Raw genomic sequence first — 19,457 nt, forward strand, 5'->3', positions numbered from 1 at the left:
TTCTCTCAAACTTACAAATAGCAAACTTCATAACAATTTGATATGCTGTTCAAAAGTTTTGGAAAGAGAAGAAATTCAAAGACTCAAATTTAGAAAATCTATAACGAGCGTCTTAGCAGAGTGATTGAGATCAATCAAAGAAATAGTTATCGGTTTCCGTTATACTCTACTAAATTTTTTGGAAATAAATATTGAAATTCAGTCCGCAAATATATATTTCGACTGTGACATACAGTCTTCCTCAGTGCTTATGTGGACTGATTCAAAGACTATTCAAAACTATACCTGCTTTGATCAATATATATGGCCTCAACATGATTTTAATGTGGTATCGTACTATTTGAACGTTCCCGGTATCGCTCGTGATTAAATTGTTCGAAATTAAGAGTCATTTCTTTTATTTTGCTATTTCTTAAGCACTAACATTACGTCAAGTTTCATATTTTACACTTCAATTACAACATCAATATTTTGGAACCCAAAGAGTGAATATACCTTTATTGGATTTAAGCAGTCATGTAAATCTATATTTACAAATAATAAGTTTGAATGAGAAAGGCTGAGTCTGACCGCTAGGTGGATTAATTTAGGTTTTTTATTCTCATTTTTAGTGGAGACCCGTTATGACTCATTCGTTATACAATAGTTAAGTTGTTCTATTTCAAAAATGACATTATTTACTGAATGTTGTTAAGTTTAAAAGTAATTCTATTTACAATTTGAAACTTCTGTCTGAAGCGAGGCGGCGTGTTTGAACGGTAGTTTCATAAAGCATCATTTGAATAATAACATGTACATACATAAATTACAGATAGTTTAGATTAACGTTGATTAATGACATTGAAAACCAATTCATTCGTGCAACGTACGTTAGTTTTGTTGATTTTTGTGATTGATTAAGGGGTTATATACCTTTTTAGTTTTCAAAAAACCGAAAAAAAAAATTTTGCATTACAGGCCCTGTCCGATTTTGGCAACACGTCCAAATTGAAATTTTTTATGACGCCTACCGGACTGAAGAGAAAATTCAAGAGCCAATTATATAGCCAATCCGAACAGTGTTGTCCAATGCCTACCGGACTGAAGCGAAAATACAATTCAACGCTTGGATGGTTGCTGGTGGCAACACGTCCAAAGTTTTTATGTTGCCAAAATTGAGCCGTGCCAAAAACGAAACGTGCCAAAATCGAACAGGGCCTGTATCTTCAAATACAACATCTTGAGAACATTTTCACAAATTTTCATAATCTGAGCAATACGAAAAAAGTTAGAGCGATTTGCAGCGCGCCTCGCTACGGCCGCATAAGCTAAACTTGAAACTTTACACGCGATTATCTCGGAATAGTGTTTTCCGAAAAATGACTTTGCCGTGATCCTGATTGCGGGAAAACTACTGAACCGATTTCCTCCATCTTTTTTTTTAAATTTTCGTTATTGAATTCGCCGGTCCTTGAACGATCGCTTTTTGAAACATACAGTTACATTTTTCCGCAAAAAAAATTAAATGCAATTTTTAGCGCTCAAAACGTGCATGTTTTGGGAAAAACGTTCCCGTTTGATCTGAAAACAAAATACTCATAAAAGCGATCGTTCAAGGATCCGGCACACTTCTAAACTAATGAAATAATATGAGTTTTTTGATTTCGGTTGACCCACTGAGTCTCTATCAGGATCACCGCAAGCCTCTGCAAAAAAAATAGCGTTTCGGGGAAACGGCCACTACTCCAGTAATAATTGGTATATCTCAAAATCAATTGTATCTCAAAAAAATTGTTGATAAACTGTACTTTCAGAAAAATACCACTTTGATGCAATGAAAATGGTGCTATGCACTTAAAAATAAATTCAAACTTCCCTCATTTTTCTCGACCAAAAAAGTATATAACCCCTTAAGTTTATTTATTCTACATGATTTGCAAACCTTTTTTCAAACTGTCTAGCAGTAAGCAATTACGTAACACATCTCTATTTACTACACACTATCGGTCAAAATCTCCTAACAATTTATTCATGCGAGCAGACAAAAAATCACCCATCATTTGCGGGATGTGGCGTTTCCTTCAACGGCGGCCCTGCATGTACCAAAGCATTCGGAGGGTGAAGAAGTAGACGATTTCCACCACGCCTAGCACACTCAAGCCAAGGAAAAAGCCAGCCGTTCCCCCGATGGATACTGGAAGTAAAGTAATAATGGGCTCAGAAACGATTCTGCACGGTCTATTGAATTGAAGTTGCGAAAGGCAAACAAGGGCCCTAGTAGGCAAAGCAGGATGCGGCACGATAAGCTCCAGGTTAGTGCATATAATGAGAAAGAAACGGTAAGCGGCCATTAGTTTCTGCCATCAGTCGTTTGCTTGTTTGTATGTTTGCGGTTACTGTAGAACGCATAATGAGCGTGCGGATATGCTAACGACGTCTGGCTGGCAAATGGCGAACTTTCCTGGTAAAAATAGTTCTAATGAAGAATGGCTGGTGGTTGACTCGATTTGGAACAGGTGGGTAAGTGGGGGTCGCACCAGGTGAACGTGAGATGACGGGTTGTTATTCGCTGTGCAGTTGCCGGGTTAGGACATTCACGATGAATACGAACCTAGTAAATCAGTGAAGGTAAATAACACCTGTCGACTGAAGCGGATAAGCGGAAATCGTTTCATCATTACTAGTCCGCCGTTGCTGCCGAGAAGCTTTCTTGTGCCCACGAGTACCTGGGGGTGACAAAAAAGATGATTTTGCTGTTATTTATTCATGTACCTACGTGGAAAATAATTAAAAGTTCGGAGAAAAACACAGACGCAGTGAACGTCGAATGAGTTTTGCTTAAGCTATTACAAGGGTTGATAGAAGGAATATTGAGATTATTATTTTTGTGTATATTTAGTTGGATGAAGCACAATTGCAAATTTAATTTTTCGGACACTAAACTCACGACATGAATAAAATACAAACAGGAGAAAATAACAAAGCCAATGATAGTAGGGGAGAGCCGTACAAGACGCACCAGTTGGGTAAGATGGCTCATGCTATTAATTCTATAAAATACTTAGACATGTGGCTTTTTATGACGCAATTCTTCGCTTTTCTCATAAAAATCCAGTTTCTCTACAGTTCTCATATAAAAAAGTGTGCCATAATGACTGAAATACTCAAAAAACTGTGCAATTGGCTGTGGCTCTGTCCAACATGTAATTATTCATGAATTTTATTTAAGCTTTTATGATCAACTGACTTGTAAATGCTACAAAAAACTATGGTTCCCCTAACCTGTAAACTCTTGGAGTTTATAATACTATGAGTGTTTCAAATTGTTTCACTAACCTCCGTCAACTTTTACCTAAAAACAATCAAAATTATAATTGGGGCAGAATGCACTACGAAGAGCTTGCAGGAGATTGCTTGACAACTTAGAGCATGTTCCATTATTTTAGATTTTACTTTCGAGACTTCAAGCACTTCTCACTTCGTGTGCTGATTTTTGCTAGTGGCATATTAGCTTACTGCTCTGGAGCATGCTGACCTTTGTTGTGGTGCGTTTTGGTCACGGGCTTGTTTGGCGGCAATGGTAATTTTTACCAAAAAAAAACATTGAAATCGAGTATTTTATAATAAACATACAATAAATAGATCTTTCAATCATCCTACACGTTCAATGTCGCTTTGAAATGATTTCAAGCGCTGTAAATCGCGCAAATGCTTAACTGGTGCGTTTTGTACAATCCTCCCCTAATGACATTTCGACATATGTAGTTAGATTAATTGCAATGGAGTTTAGTTAGTATGCCTTACAGATCTCGACTGCGAGAATTAAACTCACAATGTGAGTGCTATAAAAAGTAGAGGAAAATAATAAAGTTTATGATGACAACATTTTGAGGCTTCATAATCGATCGAAAACAGCCGGAAAATGATATAATTAGATGCAAGGCCCCACTAGAGCTGCAGCACGTGCATAAAATTGTGAATCCACCTACCTGCATTTTTTCAACGACAACCTTTGATGCAACGCAATTCTGTTCACAGTAACAGTTGACCTTGTCGTGATGACCACGGGTTTGAAATTCGAGAAACATTTCCTCTAGCGGAGGAAAGCAAATCTTTAGCGTTCGGTAGTCACACACGGGCTTCGGACGCCTTACTGTGAACATTGAAATAATTGTTGTAAGGAATACAAACCGCGTCATGCAATTATTGAATGGCAGGGGAAAATATGTGTGTTTGGTAACATCGGTAATTTTAGCAACTTTCCTAACAAACATATCAAGTCCATAAAATATCTTAGGAGCTCTAACAAACACATTTTTCTGAAAATTCGCTGTGTAAAACTGTGGGATTTTCACATGACAATGGAATGAAATGTACAAAACTCTACTGTAAATTTGGCCTTTTTTAAAATATTTTATGCAAATTTCCTAAAATTACCGATGTCCCCAATCTATTTGCACAATTGGTGTAGACTTGAAACTCACTATTATTAGGATAAAAGTGTGGAATGCATCCACAGCGATCATATGCAATCTTAAGCCGGCACTCCTGAATGCAGATTTCTTTCGTGTATATACTATAGTGAGTAAGGTTTGACTCGAAATTGAAGCGACATCCACGTTGTCTAACTGAAGTATCTCTGAAAAATTAAATGTAACATATGTATGTTGATATTAAAGGTATTAGAGATCATATGTAGTTGGACGTAATCATGACATGATCATGCGAAGTGATAGGTTACTCTACTGAAAAGCTGATTTCTTGCCTCTGGAAGGATAGGCATTAGCAAACGATGTCATTTTAATCTCTTCCATATAAAACATTAGGTTATGACATTTAACAGGGTTCGCAATTTGATTTTAATCACATCGTTGATTATTTATGCCACACAAGGATCGTGCTAAGGATCTTTAAATAATCTAGGCATCGTTTCCTACCTTTAAAAACTAAATGTCACTGATAATTGCTACGGTCTGAAGTTGCCGGTTTGATGCTGGATGATTTCGTTTGCCATGGCAGCTCAACGTTTATTAACGTCCATGTTTCTTGTTAGTGCATACAAATTATATGCCTACATTAATTATATGGTCCCAAGTCGTTAGTCGAATAATGACCTTGATGCACGTCACGTAATGAACCAAATAAAAAAATATTTTGCGATCCCAAAATTATTTTGTGATAAATTTGGAAGCACAAATCGTGCAAAACTATTTCTCTCTTATTCTTTGTTTTTACAGAGCAAACTAGAAACATGACAAGATACGACATGTTCACCTTGAAATCAAGTTTATGATTAATAGATTAGAAGAGTGTAGTGTACATTGCCCCACCACGCAATTTTTTCATGTATGAGATTGATACTAGTCGAAAAAATCCAAAAGGAAAATCTGAAATATAAGCGATAAGCATTATTGAATAGTCTCCAGTTTTTTTAATGTTAACGATATCAGTCAGTTTTTTGGTCGAGCTCAAATGCCAAAAAGAATAGGCTTTTGGTTAGCCAGCCTGATTCACGTCGAAGTTGAAACTAACGATCCGCATACTTCCGTTTCGGATGTCCGGTCCAGCGTCTGGGAGTGAAAATGTCAGTTTTTTAAGTGTCATTTCAATGAAAGAACAAATAAATGTAAAACAAGTTTGGCTGTGAAATTGGACCAGTTTTTCCAGAAGTTTTTATTTTCCACTTCTTGATTTCTTGGATTTAACAAATCGTGGGAAAAAATGACATACAAGACTAGTTTTTTCCAAATATTAAATTTTCAGCCAGTATCCTAATTTCCTGCAATATGGATGTGCTTCTTGTGATTCATGTTCACATTCAGTTTAATATATTTTGGCCGGACTTTTTCACATCTCGGAAGCATAACCCAGTCCGTTAAGCCTGTATCAAGCCTGTATCAGACTAACCGTTGCAGCGGTCAACCGCTACCGTTCCGTTCTTTTTCGACTAATCAGAACACAGCGGTCGACCGTCGCTTGTTGTTGTTGCAAAAAATAGAATCTTTTCTATTTTTGCCGCCGACCGTTCCCAACGGTTGCCGGCTTCTGTCATTGACATGGCGAAGGCAAACGAATCTCTTCACACCTACACAAGATCACATATAGAGACTTGACAAAGGAAAATGTGTGCTTCTCTTTTCGGCACACACGACAACCAGTCAAAACATTGATAGCACCGGTAACGCTGGTTGGCGATGTCAATTTTCGACCAACGCACACTGGCAAAAATGAATCCAAATTCCCACTAATTAAAAGCCGCTGGGCTGGATACCTTAAATATAGCATTTCTTATGTAAAATTGGTCAACAAATTGATTGGCGATGGTTTCATTTTGGACACACACTTAAAATAAAACACCGAATTCGGTAAAATTTTACCGGAATCTCAACAGCTGAACGTTCGGTGAAATCTTCGGTGTTTTCGAAAATTACCGAACAGTTTGTGAAACCACCAACCGAGTGGTCGGTAATTTTCGCAGCTTTTTGGTAATGTTCCAAACCGAGCAGCCAGTAAAATTTACCGCAAGAAACTTAAAAAAATGAACAGAAATACCGAACGCACCTGTAAAAAATACCGGTGGCAGAAAAAGTCGGTTATAAATGAGACTGCCGGTACCGTCTAAAATCAAACTAAATTAACCAGATTACTTACGAAAAATGATAGCGACTCGTACATCCATTAACACTTCCAAATTATAAATATCCTATGTTTACACACAACAATTAAAACAAATCAGCAGCACCAGTAGAAAATATTCGCGTCTTGCACGATTGGACGTATGAGAAAAATGGCCACCACATTCACAATTTGGCATTTTTACAGGTTGTTCGTTAAAAAGTTATGCAAATTTCGGTAAATGTAAAATTAAGCAAATATTTCGGTAACAGTTAACAGAATTATGGTAAAACTTACAGATCTCACAGAACAGTCGTTAATTTGATGCTTTTTTGCAGGAATACCGGTATTACTACACTTTACCGATGGATTATTGTAAAAAAAATTACCGAACGACTTTTTTTGGATTAAGTGTGCAGGGCACGGGAAATGGTCCTTTTCGCCTCTTTTCACCCTATTTTTGCGTATTTTTGGAAACATAGACCCTTTCCCGTACCCTGCACAGAATGAAAATATCACCTATCGATTTATTGGCCAATTTTACATAAGAAATTCTAAATTTAAGGTATCCAGCCCAGTGGCTGGAAAAAGAACGGAACGGTAGCGGTTGACCGCTGCAACGGTTAGTCTGATACAGGCTTGATACAGGCTTTACCTGGCCCGGACAACTATGTTCCGGTTCGGTTCGAAATAAAATCGGACTATAAAAATTATAGTCTGGCCGGACTTCAGACCGGATATTCCACACTCTACCCGGTTTGATGGTAAACATTGATCAAACAACGCCAGCGTAAAATTTAGACTGACGGTTGACGGTTGAATCGCTCCATACTCTCAGTACTTCTTCGCAAATAGCATCTCTCAGTATCGTTGGCTGATTTCTAACGGTGTAATTCCTTCAATGCATTTGTTGCTTTGGAGTAGAGCTTTTAAAAACTCTCTTCTGTCCTCAGTTTTTCGAACGCACATGGTCGCACCCTCAAGACATTTGAACACTTGAAGAAATTAATTGGAAGATACACAGTTCCGCCAATCAATAGCGGTCTTCACGCGAGCTCGAATACAAATACCCAGCCGTAACCTATGCATTAGGGTGCCAATGAAAATCGATTTTTCGAATCTCGTTTTGGCGATAGGGCTCAAAAGTTTCGTCTTCTCGAATAAAATTATTAGCCCTACCGCTAAACGAAATTCGAAGGTCAATTTGTTCCCATATGTTTCTTTGACCCCAGCTCAAAAGTTTCGAAACGTCAAAAAGTCGATTTTTTCCCGTTTCATGCATTTTAAGACATTCGGCATAAAAAAAAAAAAAAAAAATTCGATATCGATATCATACATGTGCGTTTTTTTCATCAGTCAAAAAGTTGAAACATTGATCGCTTTGAGGCACGTGTTCCCAAAGTCCGATTTAGCTGAAATTTAGCATGGGGAAAACGAAGCTTTCGAACCCTACCGCCAAACGGACTTAGTGATGTCCGATTTTTTCAACTAATCGATTAATTGTTAATCGATTATGTTGTTTGTGCCCGCTAATTGGACTCGATTAGCTGACACGAGATAATCGATTATTCGAGATAATCGATTATTTGATTGCGTGAGCCCTACGTTCAAAAATAAAATGTTAGTGCTGACCAACAGTCAGTTACCAATAAACTTGATCTCTAGATTTTACTGACAAATCTGGCAGAAAGCTCTAGAAATATTCCGTGGCCTACCTCTTCATTTCGATGTACGAAGTTGGTTCATCGAACAAGCCTATGATCGAATCTCTACTGCAAATTCTGTGTTAAATAGTGTATCACCTAAACTTTGCGTTTTTGCAGCAAAAAATATTGTACAATTTTACAACATATTAAAACTTTCTTCAAGACAATTTTTGGCTATTCGGTAAATCACATTATTTAATATATTTATTAATTCAATTAGCCTAATTCTTTATGAATCTTCGAGAAAGTATTTTTCCGATTCATTTAATTCTTCAGTTTTGCAATAGTGCATTCGTTTGCAAGTGATTTTGCTGTACGAAAAACTTTACACTAGATTTAACCGATCAAATCCTATATCCTAAATATTAGGCAACCGAATCAATAAATAGGAACCACCATATAAATTTACTTGTTAACGTTTGAAAAGCGAGAAAAGAAACATTTATTTTTAAAAAAATGCTAAACATTCGAATGACAATGAATGTCACTAGACACCCTGTGACGTGAGTAGGTGCCGTCAGTAGAACCATGCATCCTCTCCTATCGACTGTTAGATTAGGAACATTTCTAGTTGGGATCTTGGGAGCCGATTTAGCAGCTTTGTAATCGTTTGACCGGCTTTGCTGAATAGACTTCTGAAGGAACGGATGTTCCTAGAACTGGCATGTATTTCATCAGTATTTTATAAAGCGTTGGAATCTGTCCTTGAATTCGGTTCCATACTATAATTGGGTCAGAATTTCTTGGTGCCAAATCGACATGCAAATACTGCCGTAACTCCCCGGGTAATTCAACCATATGGTTGATGTTTTTGTATCTTGATGCTTCTCTAGCAAGAGTACCGTGGGCAGCCCACAGGTCATTACTTGGTTCGATGTTGACTGGTTCAAGTTGCTCCTCTCTACACTGCCTAGTAATTTTTTGCATCATATTAACTAAAATTATATTAAATGTGATATATGTTCATACAAAGAAAAGCAACATTTTTCATCATACTCACCAATTCAAGAAATTGTTTTAGATGTGTTCAGTGTTCAGCTCTCAAAACCTGCCAGAGGTAATTGGCATACTTTGTTAGCCTGACTTGCTTCCTGTTGTACCTCTGCGTGATGAAAAAAGAAAAATATTTCATTTCTTCATTTTCGCATGCAAAAACAAACAAAATATCAGCAACACCTTCAACGCGAATTCGTTCGGTTCTTGCATGCGAAAAAGAGGGAAGGAAATATTTTAGCTCTGGCACTCACACATATTTTAACAATCGCTTATGGGAGTTCGCGTAGGTGCGAACAGCCCTTAAAAACTTTTTTAACTTCGTAGTCGCGACGCCAAGAGTTTTGTTTGTGAACACGCAAAAAAAAAGAAGTTTAGTTTTCGTTCGTGTTTATATTTTTGAATGAAATATTACGTCGCAGCACTAAATCGAAATCGCGACTTTAAATATCCTTAGGGCATCTTCAGCGGTGGTCTATTTTTGAATCAACTTTATACTAGATTTACACCAGCGAAACCTGAATAAAACCAGCTAATATAGACCAACTTTTCGTTCTCCGCACCGGTGTTGTATATCTTGTTTTTTTAAACCGCTGACATCTATCACACTGTCAACAATTCAATACCCCATGCTATCAGTTAATGAGACTTGTTATAATAAAAAGCACTTAATATTTAACAAATGGAAATTCGCTAATTTTTTCGCACATTAAATGATTACTTTGGTAAGACACTTTATATCCACAAGACTTTATAGATTTGACGGTTTGACCCGAGCGTAAGTGACATTTCTCAGGATGGATTGGTATGATCGAGAAAATCTTGCAGTTCTTTAAACGTGGTTTGGGTTTTGACGATATTGGGTGGCATTGCGCAGCTCGATTCGAACGATTTTCGCTATTTTCGAGTAGGTCACATACTGCCAGATATGCTTTAAGCTTAAAAGGAGCTGTCATTGTCATTTGTCATGAGCTGCAGCCTGATCTAACCCGCAAAGTCGAAAAAATACGAAAAACGAAACATAACGCCCCCCAGCGATCATTTAGTTTGTTCGAGTTGCTCGAAACAAAATGCGCAATGTCATCCCAGCATTTTTAACGTTTTCAGTTCAATGTCTTCGAGGAACATTTTTCTGGCCTCTCAAGGTCTCCTCTAGTCCCACTATAATTAAGGCGATTAATAAATAGCCAACATATTTGTCATCCTTGTGGCTGATGGTTGCAAACCAAGTAGTTGCACCTACGGTTATGGTCTTTCAGAATTCCCCCTTTTTGGTCGGTTTCCTTAAAGCCAAAACCGACAAACCTGTTTATATTCTTCTTCAGAAAAACCATAAAAATGAATTTTGAATTGTCTTAAAAAATTTTTGTTTTGTTTATTCCCCAACACTAGCAAAACACTTATATGGAAATAGCTAAAAATGAGGTATTCAATAAAAATATGACATTTTACCCACCTATTGGCAGCGTGAAAAGGGTTTAAGAACGATCTATTTCTTGTTCCAAAAAGTGACAAAAATAGACCAAAACGTATACCAGTTTCAATTTTTTTCAATTTAGATCTGGTATAAAACAAAATTTACACCACCGGTGCAGCAGTGAATTTGAGTTTGTTCCAAAAAAATAGAACAAAACAACGATTTGGACCACTTCATTGTTTTCGCCATCACGGTTAGAGTTCGATTCAAATTTTTTCTACTAACTCATGGGTTACTTTGACTCATGCTGCATGGTTAGTTTCGTCAGTGTTTGTAAAAGTAAATCAATGAAAAATGGGTTAGGGCTTAACAGTTTTGTCTTCTCTTAAAAAAGTCTCCATCCAAAACTTTAGCTTAATCGGACTTTTCATGAGCGAATCTCTTAGAAATGCATAAAATGTCGAGAACTGATGTTATCTCATAAAAAAAAAATTAAAAAAATTACCTTCAAGGGACATTACAACTTTTGCGCTGGGAAACTCAAGCTGCACCAGAACACACAAGAGACTCTCTCAGCTTGAACATTTTTTCATCGATCAAAAAACTGAAACTTTAACTGCTTTGAGGCTCTACTTTCCGAAGTCCGATTGAGCTCAAATTTGGCATGGGAAATTTTTATGAGAAGACACAACTTTAGAACCCTATCGTAAACGAAATTCGAAAAAGTCGATTTGAACCCTAATCAACTGTCAAAAAATGGTGAAAATAAAAATTATTCAGGTTGGTGCAAAATACAAAATATATTGAATCTAAGACTAAAAAAATGCTAACTGCTGTTGCTTTATAACCTCAATTTTAAATTGAGAAGAAAGAAAACATTACATTTTTCTTGGTTTTGTCCGATAGTTCCGTCATCCATGTTGGTAAGTACCCACAGGGATATTCTCCGAGTGGGTACTACTATTCATACTACCCACATGAACTGCCGGCCCTGGACGCGGTTCTTTGAAAGGTATACATCGCGTAGCATCGCGTGCAGAGGCTTGCGGTGATCCTGATATAGACTCAGCGGGTCAACCGGAATCCAAAAACTCATATTATTTCATTAGTTTAGAAGTGTGCCGGGTCCTTGAACGATAGCTTTTATGAGTATTTTGTTTTCAGTGCAAATGGGAACGTTTTTCCCAAAAAAATGCACGTTTTGAGCGCTGAAAATTGCATTAAAAATTTTACTGTATGTTTCAAAAAGCGATCGTTCAAGGACCGGCGAATTTAATAACGAAAATAAAAAAAAAAAAAGATGAAGGAAATCGGTTCAGTAGTTTTTCCGCAATCAGGATCACGGCAAAGTCATTTTTCGGAGAACACTATTCCGAGATAATCGCGTGTAAAGTTTCAAGTTTAGCTTATGCGGCCGTGGCGAGGCGCGTTGCAAATCACTCTAACTTTCTTCCTATTGCTCAGATCTTTATGAAAATTTGTGAAAATGTTCTCAAGATGTTATATTTGAATATAATACAATAAATTTTTTTCGGTTTTTTTTAAACTAAAAAGGTATATAACCCCTTAAGAGCCAGTTCGCAAGAACCGCAACCACCTTTCTGAGGGACGTGGTTTTGATGTTCTCCGATTGAGCTGAAATTTTCATCGTTTGTTTGTCTATTTAAGATAGGAAGTTTTGCAAAATTTCAATTTTTGTGAGGTTAAGTGGGGTAAAACTGCTCTTGAAAATGATATGTCCAAAAACGTCCAAATACTAAAAAGTGCAATAACTCCTGCTAGACTTGATGGATTTTTCTAAAAATTTGTGGTATTATCCTAAGAGTATTTCAAAACGCATGGTCACAATACACTAAAGTCGCTTTTTACGCGGGGGATACGTGCCGCCTAGAAAAAACCGCGGAAATTCCGGAATCTGCGGGAAAAAAAAACCGCGTAAATTTCGGAATCCGCGTAAAAAAACAGCGTTAATTCTGCAATTCGAGTGAAGAGAAACCGAAATCCACGCAAATAAAAATACCGCGTAAATTCCGGAATCCGCGTAAAAAAAAACGCGTAAACTCCGGAATCCGCGTAAAAAAAAACCGTATAAAAAAACCGCGTAAAAAGCGACCTTAGTGTATAAGGGAAAGAGGTAACATGACGAAAAAATGCATTTTTCTTTTTAAAATTGTCAATTTTCAGGGTCATCCTACTCTTCTCAACATCGCTAGAAAAAATATCTGAATATAGCATAGCGTTTTGTAGAGCAACTCAAGAGCATTTTTTAGTGATGAATTATTTATTTACTAATATTTTTTCAGAATTTGTATTGTGTGTTCTGCCACAAACGGTGACATATCAACACTATTACATATAAGGGTCGGACTCGACTACATATAGTCTCCGGTTTTTTTTTTTCACTATATAGAATCGAATTTTATATATAATCGAATTAGAGAAAAAATTTTTTTTATTTATTTTACATAAATGATTCGTTGTTTTCGAATAAATAAGAAGAATTTTATTTTTGACACATCCCCCTAAAGGTCAGAAAACACATTTCTTACAAAGAAAATATATATCTTAGAGTTATTCCTGATGTAATTGCAATCAAATGTGAAGAAAAAGTTTGATCAGTGTATATTCTTGACTTGTCAACTCGTTTTTATTTAATTTCTCGAATTAAAAAAAATAACTGATATACTATATATTATATATTATTATAATTATTTAGATAGTTTATTTTGTTATGATTTAATTTAAAAAAAAAAAAATCAAAGTTTTTGGTTACTTTAAATTGTTTTTTTCTTTTTATCAAGCGTAACGTATTTTATGGATATCTTCTTACAATATATAAGCTCTAGATCAGTCATATATGAAATTCAAAAAAAAAATTTTTTTGCTACTACAGGTCGGACTCGATTATATATAGTCTCCGATTTTTTAATATGTATAATAGAAACTCACTGTTTTAAATGAGAGATATTGAAAGTAAAAAATTAAAAATGGTTTGATTATCCGGAGGATTCGATTATCCGGAGCGAAATGTTTTTCAAAACTCCGACCTGTATATATATCATTGAACTTTATATATAATCGAATCAGAGAAAAAATGTTTTATTTTTATTTTTCGTAAATGATTTGTTTATTATTATTATTCTCGCTTATTTTCCGTCGGTCTAGTTCCGCCACTGTTGTGGCCAATCACCGACGCCCAGGGAGGCGACTCCACACCCAGGACCCCAACTCACGACCCGTTTGTTAACGGACCGGCGCCAACGGCTTTACTTCCTCATGTGATGGAAGGCGTGATTCCCAGAGATTTTTCGCCTCAGAAAATCTCCCGGTGTCGGCTAGGATTGTGTCTAGACCAGTTGGGTTGGTTGTGAGTGGATCACGCCACCTCACAACCATCGATACCTATGTCGGCGGTGGGATTCGAACCCAGGCGTCGAGCGTGGTTGGCGGTGACGTTACCAACCACACTAGGCCCCCGCTGTAAATGATTTGTTGTTTTCGAATAAATAAAAAGAATTTTGTTTTTGATTCATCTCCCTAAAAGCCAGAAAACACATTTGTTATAAAAAAACATATCTTGTAGTTATTCCTGATGAAATTTCAGTCAAATGTAAAGAAAAATTATTAAAAAAATTATAAAAGTATATGTAGATTCGTTAACTTGTTTGTATTTAATTCCTCAAAGTTTTTAAAATTACATATTTTAATTTTTTTTATTTTTTTATTTTTGAAATTATTTTTATTCAGGTATTTATATTTAAGTATTTTTAGTTTTCTTATTTTTAAATTTTTAAATAAATGTCAAAATCAAATTTTTTTATATATTTTTTCTATTTTTTCCCTTTTTATCAAGCGTTGCGCATTTTGTAGATATTCTCTTACGATATAATAGATCTAGATAAGTCATATTTGAAGTTCAAGCAAATTTTTTTTTTTTGCTTTTTTTTGCTTATATATAATCGAGTCTAAAATTATATATAATCGAATCATATATAATCGAGTCAATATAATGGAGTCTTTACATAATCGAGTCCGACCTGTATTTTAATTATTATTTCATTAAAAAAATGTAATTGCTTCCGCAGTTAAGTGAATATAATTTTGGAAAATTGTAAACCTACTTGTCAAGAAAAAAAATGAATTTAAAATTAAACCTTAGTCTAATCTTACACTTATTTTACTGACTATAAAGTGAGCTAATTGTTGTAATTGAGGATTGCAACGATTTTTGTCGGAACTTATTGGTAATTTGGTTTGACATATTTTCTAATGTTTCCACATTAGTAAGCCTGCTAACCCGCGAGGACGCTTCAATATTAATTTCAGAAGTTTATTCTGAATCCTTTGAAGCATCTTCTTTCTGGTTGTACAACAACTTGTCCAGATGGGGACTGCATATAACATTGCTGGTCTAAATATTTGATTGAAAATTAACAGCTTATTATTGAGACAAAGTCTAGAATTTCTGTTGATAAGAGGATAAAAACATAGAGATATGGTACACATCGAGAAGCTACTACATTTCGAAAACCCATTTATGAGTGAAACTTACCCGGGCCGGGCGCGTTCACACTCGGGAATTATGCACGACCGCTGTATTTTTTTCCGACGCAAACGCGCACGGATACCCCGATTCTCTCTTACACAATCATACAGGCGCGCACGAAATCGCTTATTATCGAAGTTTATGTACGAATTTGTTGTGAAATAAACTCAGCATTCCTCAGATAAATATATTTTAAAAACAATTCTTCTAATTTTTCGGGCAAGAGGCAAACTATGAAAAAATTGACAAAAATATCGCCATTATGACGACAGTTGAGAAAAAAAAACAAGTACATAGCAACATAATAGTTAGCATATTAATTTTTCAAAAATTAATCTGGGCAATTTGCCAATTTTCAGGAATTTTAAATAAAAAGTAGAAAATAACATAGACAAACCGATGTACCACGACTTTTTTGCGTGGATCGAAGTGACGGTTAAATTAAGTGAGCTTTAGTTCCGCGGAATATGGCACCCCACATCGTTTCCAAAGCTGCAAAAACGTGATCGAAATTGTTTTGACAAAAAAAAATAAAAATAGAACGGTAGTGTCTTCAAGTTGCTCCATTAATTATTCTACATTTTAAAGAAGTTGTATTTTTGTGATTAGTCTACCTAAAACTAAGTAACTAAATACTTTTTTCAATTTTGCATATTAAAACCCTCTTTGTTCGGCAAAGTTGTGGAATAGAAACAACATAGTCGAAGACACCACACCTATGTTTTCCTATTTAGATGGTCTTTTGTGGAGTTTTTTTTATAGAATATCCCTTAAAATTATTTTTCTAAAATAACTTTTCATAGTGAATCTCACAATTTTTTATATGCATAATTTTGACAAAAATCTTCGGTAAAATTGTGTGTTTTGTTATAACAACCCTATAGGAAACTATAAAACTGCAGGAAATCACTATAAAGTTATTTTGGAAAAAAATGATGTCGAAGGTATTCTACAGAAAACTTCACAAAAGTCTATTGTTTTTTTTTCGTATGTTCATTCGCTCTATTCAAGATATAATATTCTGAGAACCATCCTGGTTATTTTAATGGAAGATTGCTATCCAACTAAAAGGATTTGGATAATTCCAATTGAGCGTATCAGCAGAACGATAACAAGTATTGGAAATAGAAAAGATTTTCATCAAATTCTAATTTAACAAACAAAACTCATGCGCTAAATATAATTGATTTCCCTGCAATTCACCAGAATATAACCCTTCAACCATTTAGTTAAATCAATTATGTGCTTTAAATTAAATTAGAAGCTCCGATCACGGACTGTAGCAAGTAATACTGCGCGTCTCCATCCGAGTAGCGTGCTTCTGAACATTCTGAGTGTCATTTTCCCCCACTGACTGACTGATAAATGGAACGCGCGAGTAAAAATGCACACTTTACAATTTACTCCACGGCGGACCATAAGCATCTTTTAATGGACACATAACAATTGTCATCCCCTGTCAAGTTTTGTAATCAAATTAGAATGTACAGTTATCTTTGCAGAACCCAGTGCACCATCAGCAGAAACCAGGTGCCAACGGCAGTTCTGAATTCTGTAATAGTAATAGTAGCATAAATAACGGGAAACTGACACGCAATCATGAATCGCAATGACACTCCAATTAGTGCCATTAGAGCCACCGGCTTCGAGAGTGGGCCAAAAGTATTCTGCACTGCACAGACGACGACGCGGAACGCATGGTATATTTTGTGTCCTGTTGAAATAGTCCAACACGGGAATGCTTTCAAACATTGCTAAATCAATTGCATGCTGTGACCTGTGTTCCCGTAGAGGGTGCGCTTTATAACTGACTGCCAGAAAGTTGAAGTAGAAATGTAATGAAATGTGTACTCACTCCCGGAAGTCCTTCGTTGTAACGATTTCGATGGAGTACGTTTCGAACTCGTATGCTTCGTTGCTGTACGGTAGGTACCGGGCAATGTTGATCGTTTCGTACGGACTGTGATAAAATACCTGACGGTTTTCACCCGTACATGGCGATGGCAGATGCAGTCCACAGTCGGCGAAGATGCGTCACGGAGTGGAGTGAAACAAAAAATAAAATGCATAAACTTTCAATATGAATGAGCTCTACAAAGTGTTAACCAGGCGTGAGTCGCGTGAACAACTGCAGACAGATAAGCTTTGTGCCGGTGAAAAGCGTGTTTTCAATTTACTTGCAAATATCGTAATGGATCCGACACGCCAGATGCTTTTTTTTATTTTTTTTACAAAAGATCGGGTTTCAATGAAGCTTGATATGCCTTGGCGAGGAGTCAGATGGTTTGGTATTTTTTAGGATTGCAGAAGCATCGTTGTATGTTTTACGTTCTGCTAAAAGGATCTTCAAGAATGCGTCTTTCTAGTAAAAATATCATACCACTAAATGATGCATTTTTTGTATGCATGTAAACTCAGTTGTACCAAAGTTGTGCTGTGTGAGATAAAAATATAAAATAAGCAACCAACTCGTTTTTTGTTATATTCTAATTATTATGTTTCTAATTACGGAAATGGGTCCATCGAAGCCAATGAAGCTATAGGTGATGTCGCCGTCGAACAGATTCCCGAAGCGGATGTCATGTACTTTATGATTCAGGTAAAAATAAGCCTCGTCCGGTGGATGCCCCTTCAGTAATTGACTGTCCATTGTCCATTCCGCAGGATATACGGGTTCAGTGGATGCGGTTTGTTTTGAGAATTGAGAGCCGTTCGGTGGATGGCCATTTGCGAATTTTCCGGGCCGCCACGACACGATGTGTATTGATAACAGTAAACGTTCGAATTTTGTAATTCATTGCGGCACAGGGTACGGTGGGTTGACTCACGCCCATGGTCGCCATCGTGATGGAGATAACGGCGATGACGATATTGACAATGGTGATGATAATGATAGTTATGGTTCACCAAATTACGTGGTTGGCAGAAGCGAGGTTGTTTGGTTTGTCGTTGAAAATACGGTGAAATAGTGATACCCGAAATTTTGATTAGACAAGCATGTTGGGTGCTATTATAATGAAGTGGGAGGCACAGGTGAAGTTTGATTTTCGTATTCTAATATGTTATGCAAATGTTGATATCACAGTAATTTAATGTGGCAAAGAGATGCACTGCTTGCTATCGTTGTTGAAAGCTAACGTGTTGCAATTAAAACATTTTGAGCGAGTTTTCGTTTAAATTTCTTTTCATCCCTGACACGCAGATCTTGTATCTTTGCAGTAAGCTTTTTGTGTGATATTAATGTTGTAGGAGTTTGAACCTAATTCAAACATAGTCAAAGCTCGGAATGACATTGAATTTTTTACTATTTTGGAATATATAAATCCACTTTGTTCGACAAAGTGGCAGCACATTAAAAAAAACCTTGCATAAGATATCATACTTATATCTGTCTATTTAAATGGACTTTTGTGGAAGTTTCTATAGATTCCCCTGAAAATCGATTGTTTTCAATTTTACATTTTATAGTGATTTCCTACAACTTTTCAATGTTCTACAATATTGTTTGCTATAATGAAGCAAACAAAGGAAGTTTATTTTTACCTCACATGTTTCTTCAAATATCGGCGGTAATAGAATTACTGTAGTCATTTCAGAGGGTTTGAAATTCCTTTCTGAAAGAAATTTATAATACAATGCTTCGCCAAGAAGAAGTACACTTTCACCAAAAGCTAGGTTAAGCATTGTATGTTAATTTTTCCGTCTGAAGTTGAAGCCGTCTGTAAGCGTTAAATGGTTTACTTAATTTTGTTTGAACATGAATCGTCCACTCCTGCTCTTGGGCTACGGAACCCAGGTTGAACTTCATGAACTTCTGCACAGGACAGCTTATATCGAGTGAGGATGAGACAGCGAAGCATCTGACCTGAAGTAAAAATTTTAATTATGCACCCTTTTACACTGCACTTTGTAAAGCGATTGTGGGCTGTGAGGCGAATAGCTTAGGATGGAAAGTTCAGTGAAAGTTCAGTGTTACGTACATGGACAACACTTGTTGATGCTGTTCGGGTAGATAAATTTACCATCCCTCGGCGAGGCATACATGGAAGGTCTTATATAGACTAACTTTTTTAAAATATACATGTTTGATCAGTAGGAACAGTGAACAAGAACAATTGAGTGCAGATTAAAAGAGATTTTTTTTCGAAGTGTTTTGTCTGTTTGTCTGTGGTTTCATTACCTTAGTGCTGTTGAGAAGCGA

The 19,457-nt window shown here is 36.2% G+C and overlaps 1 protein-coding gene across 1 annotated transcript in view; it reads right to left on the reverse strand.

Annotated features, from left to right (window-relative positions):
* Positions 1-1,967: 1,967 nt before the first annotated feature.
* LOC129728381 (uncharacterized) overlaps positions 1,968-19,457 on the reverse strand; it is a 28,725-nt gene continuing 11,235 nt past the window's right edge. Inside the window, exons 5-8 of the mRNA XM_055686819.1 lie at positions 4,464-4,618; positions 3,969-4,132; positions 2,591-2,705; positions 1,968-2,173 (exon numbers count right to left, since the gene is read on the reverse strand). Of these exons, the coding sequence (XP_055542794.1) occupies positions 2,061-2,173; positions 2,591-2,705; positions 3,969-4,132; positions 4,464-4,618 (547 nt within the window). The 3' untranslated portion in view covers positions 1,968-2,060. The remainder of the gene's footprint in view (positions 2,174-2,590; positions 2,706-3,968; positions 4,133-4,463; positions 4,619-19,457) is intronic.

The sequence above is a fragment of the Wyeomyia smithii genome, chromosome 3, assembly GCF_029784165.1.
Source record: "Wyeomyia smithii strain HCP4-BCI-WySm-NY-G18 chromosome 3, ASM2978416v1, whole genome shotgun sequence".
NCBI lineage: Eukaryota > Metazoa > Arthropoda > Insecta > Diptera > Culicidae > Wyeomyia > Wyeomyia smithii.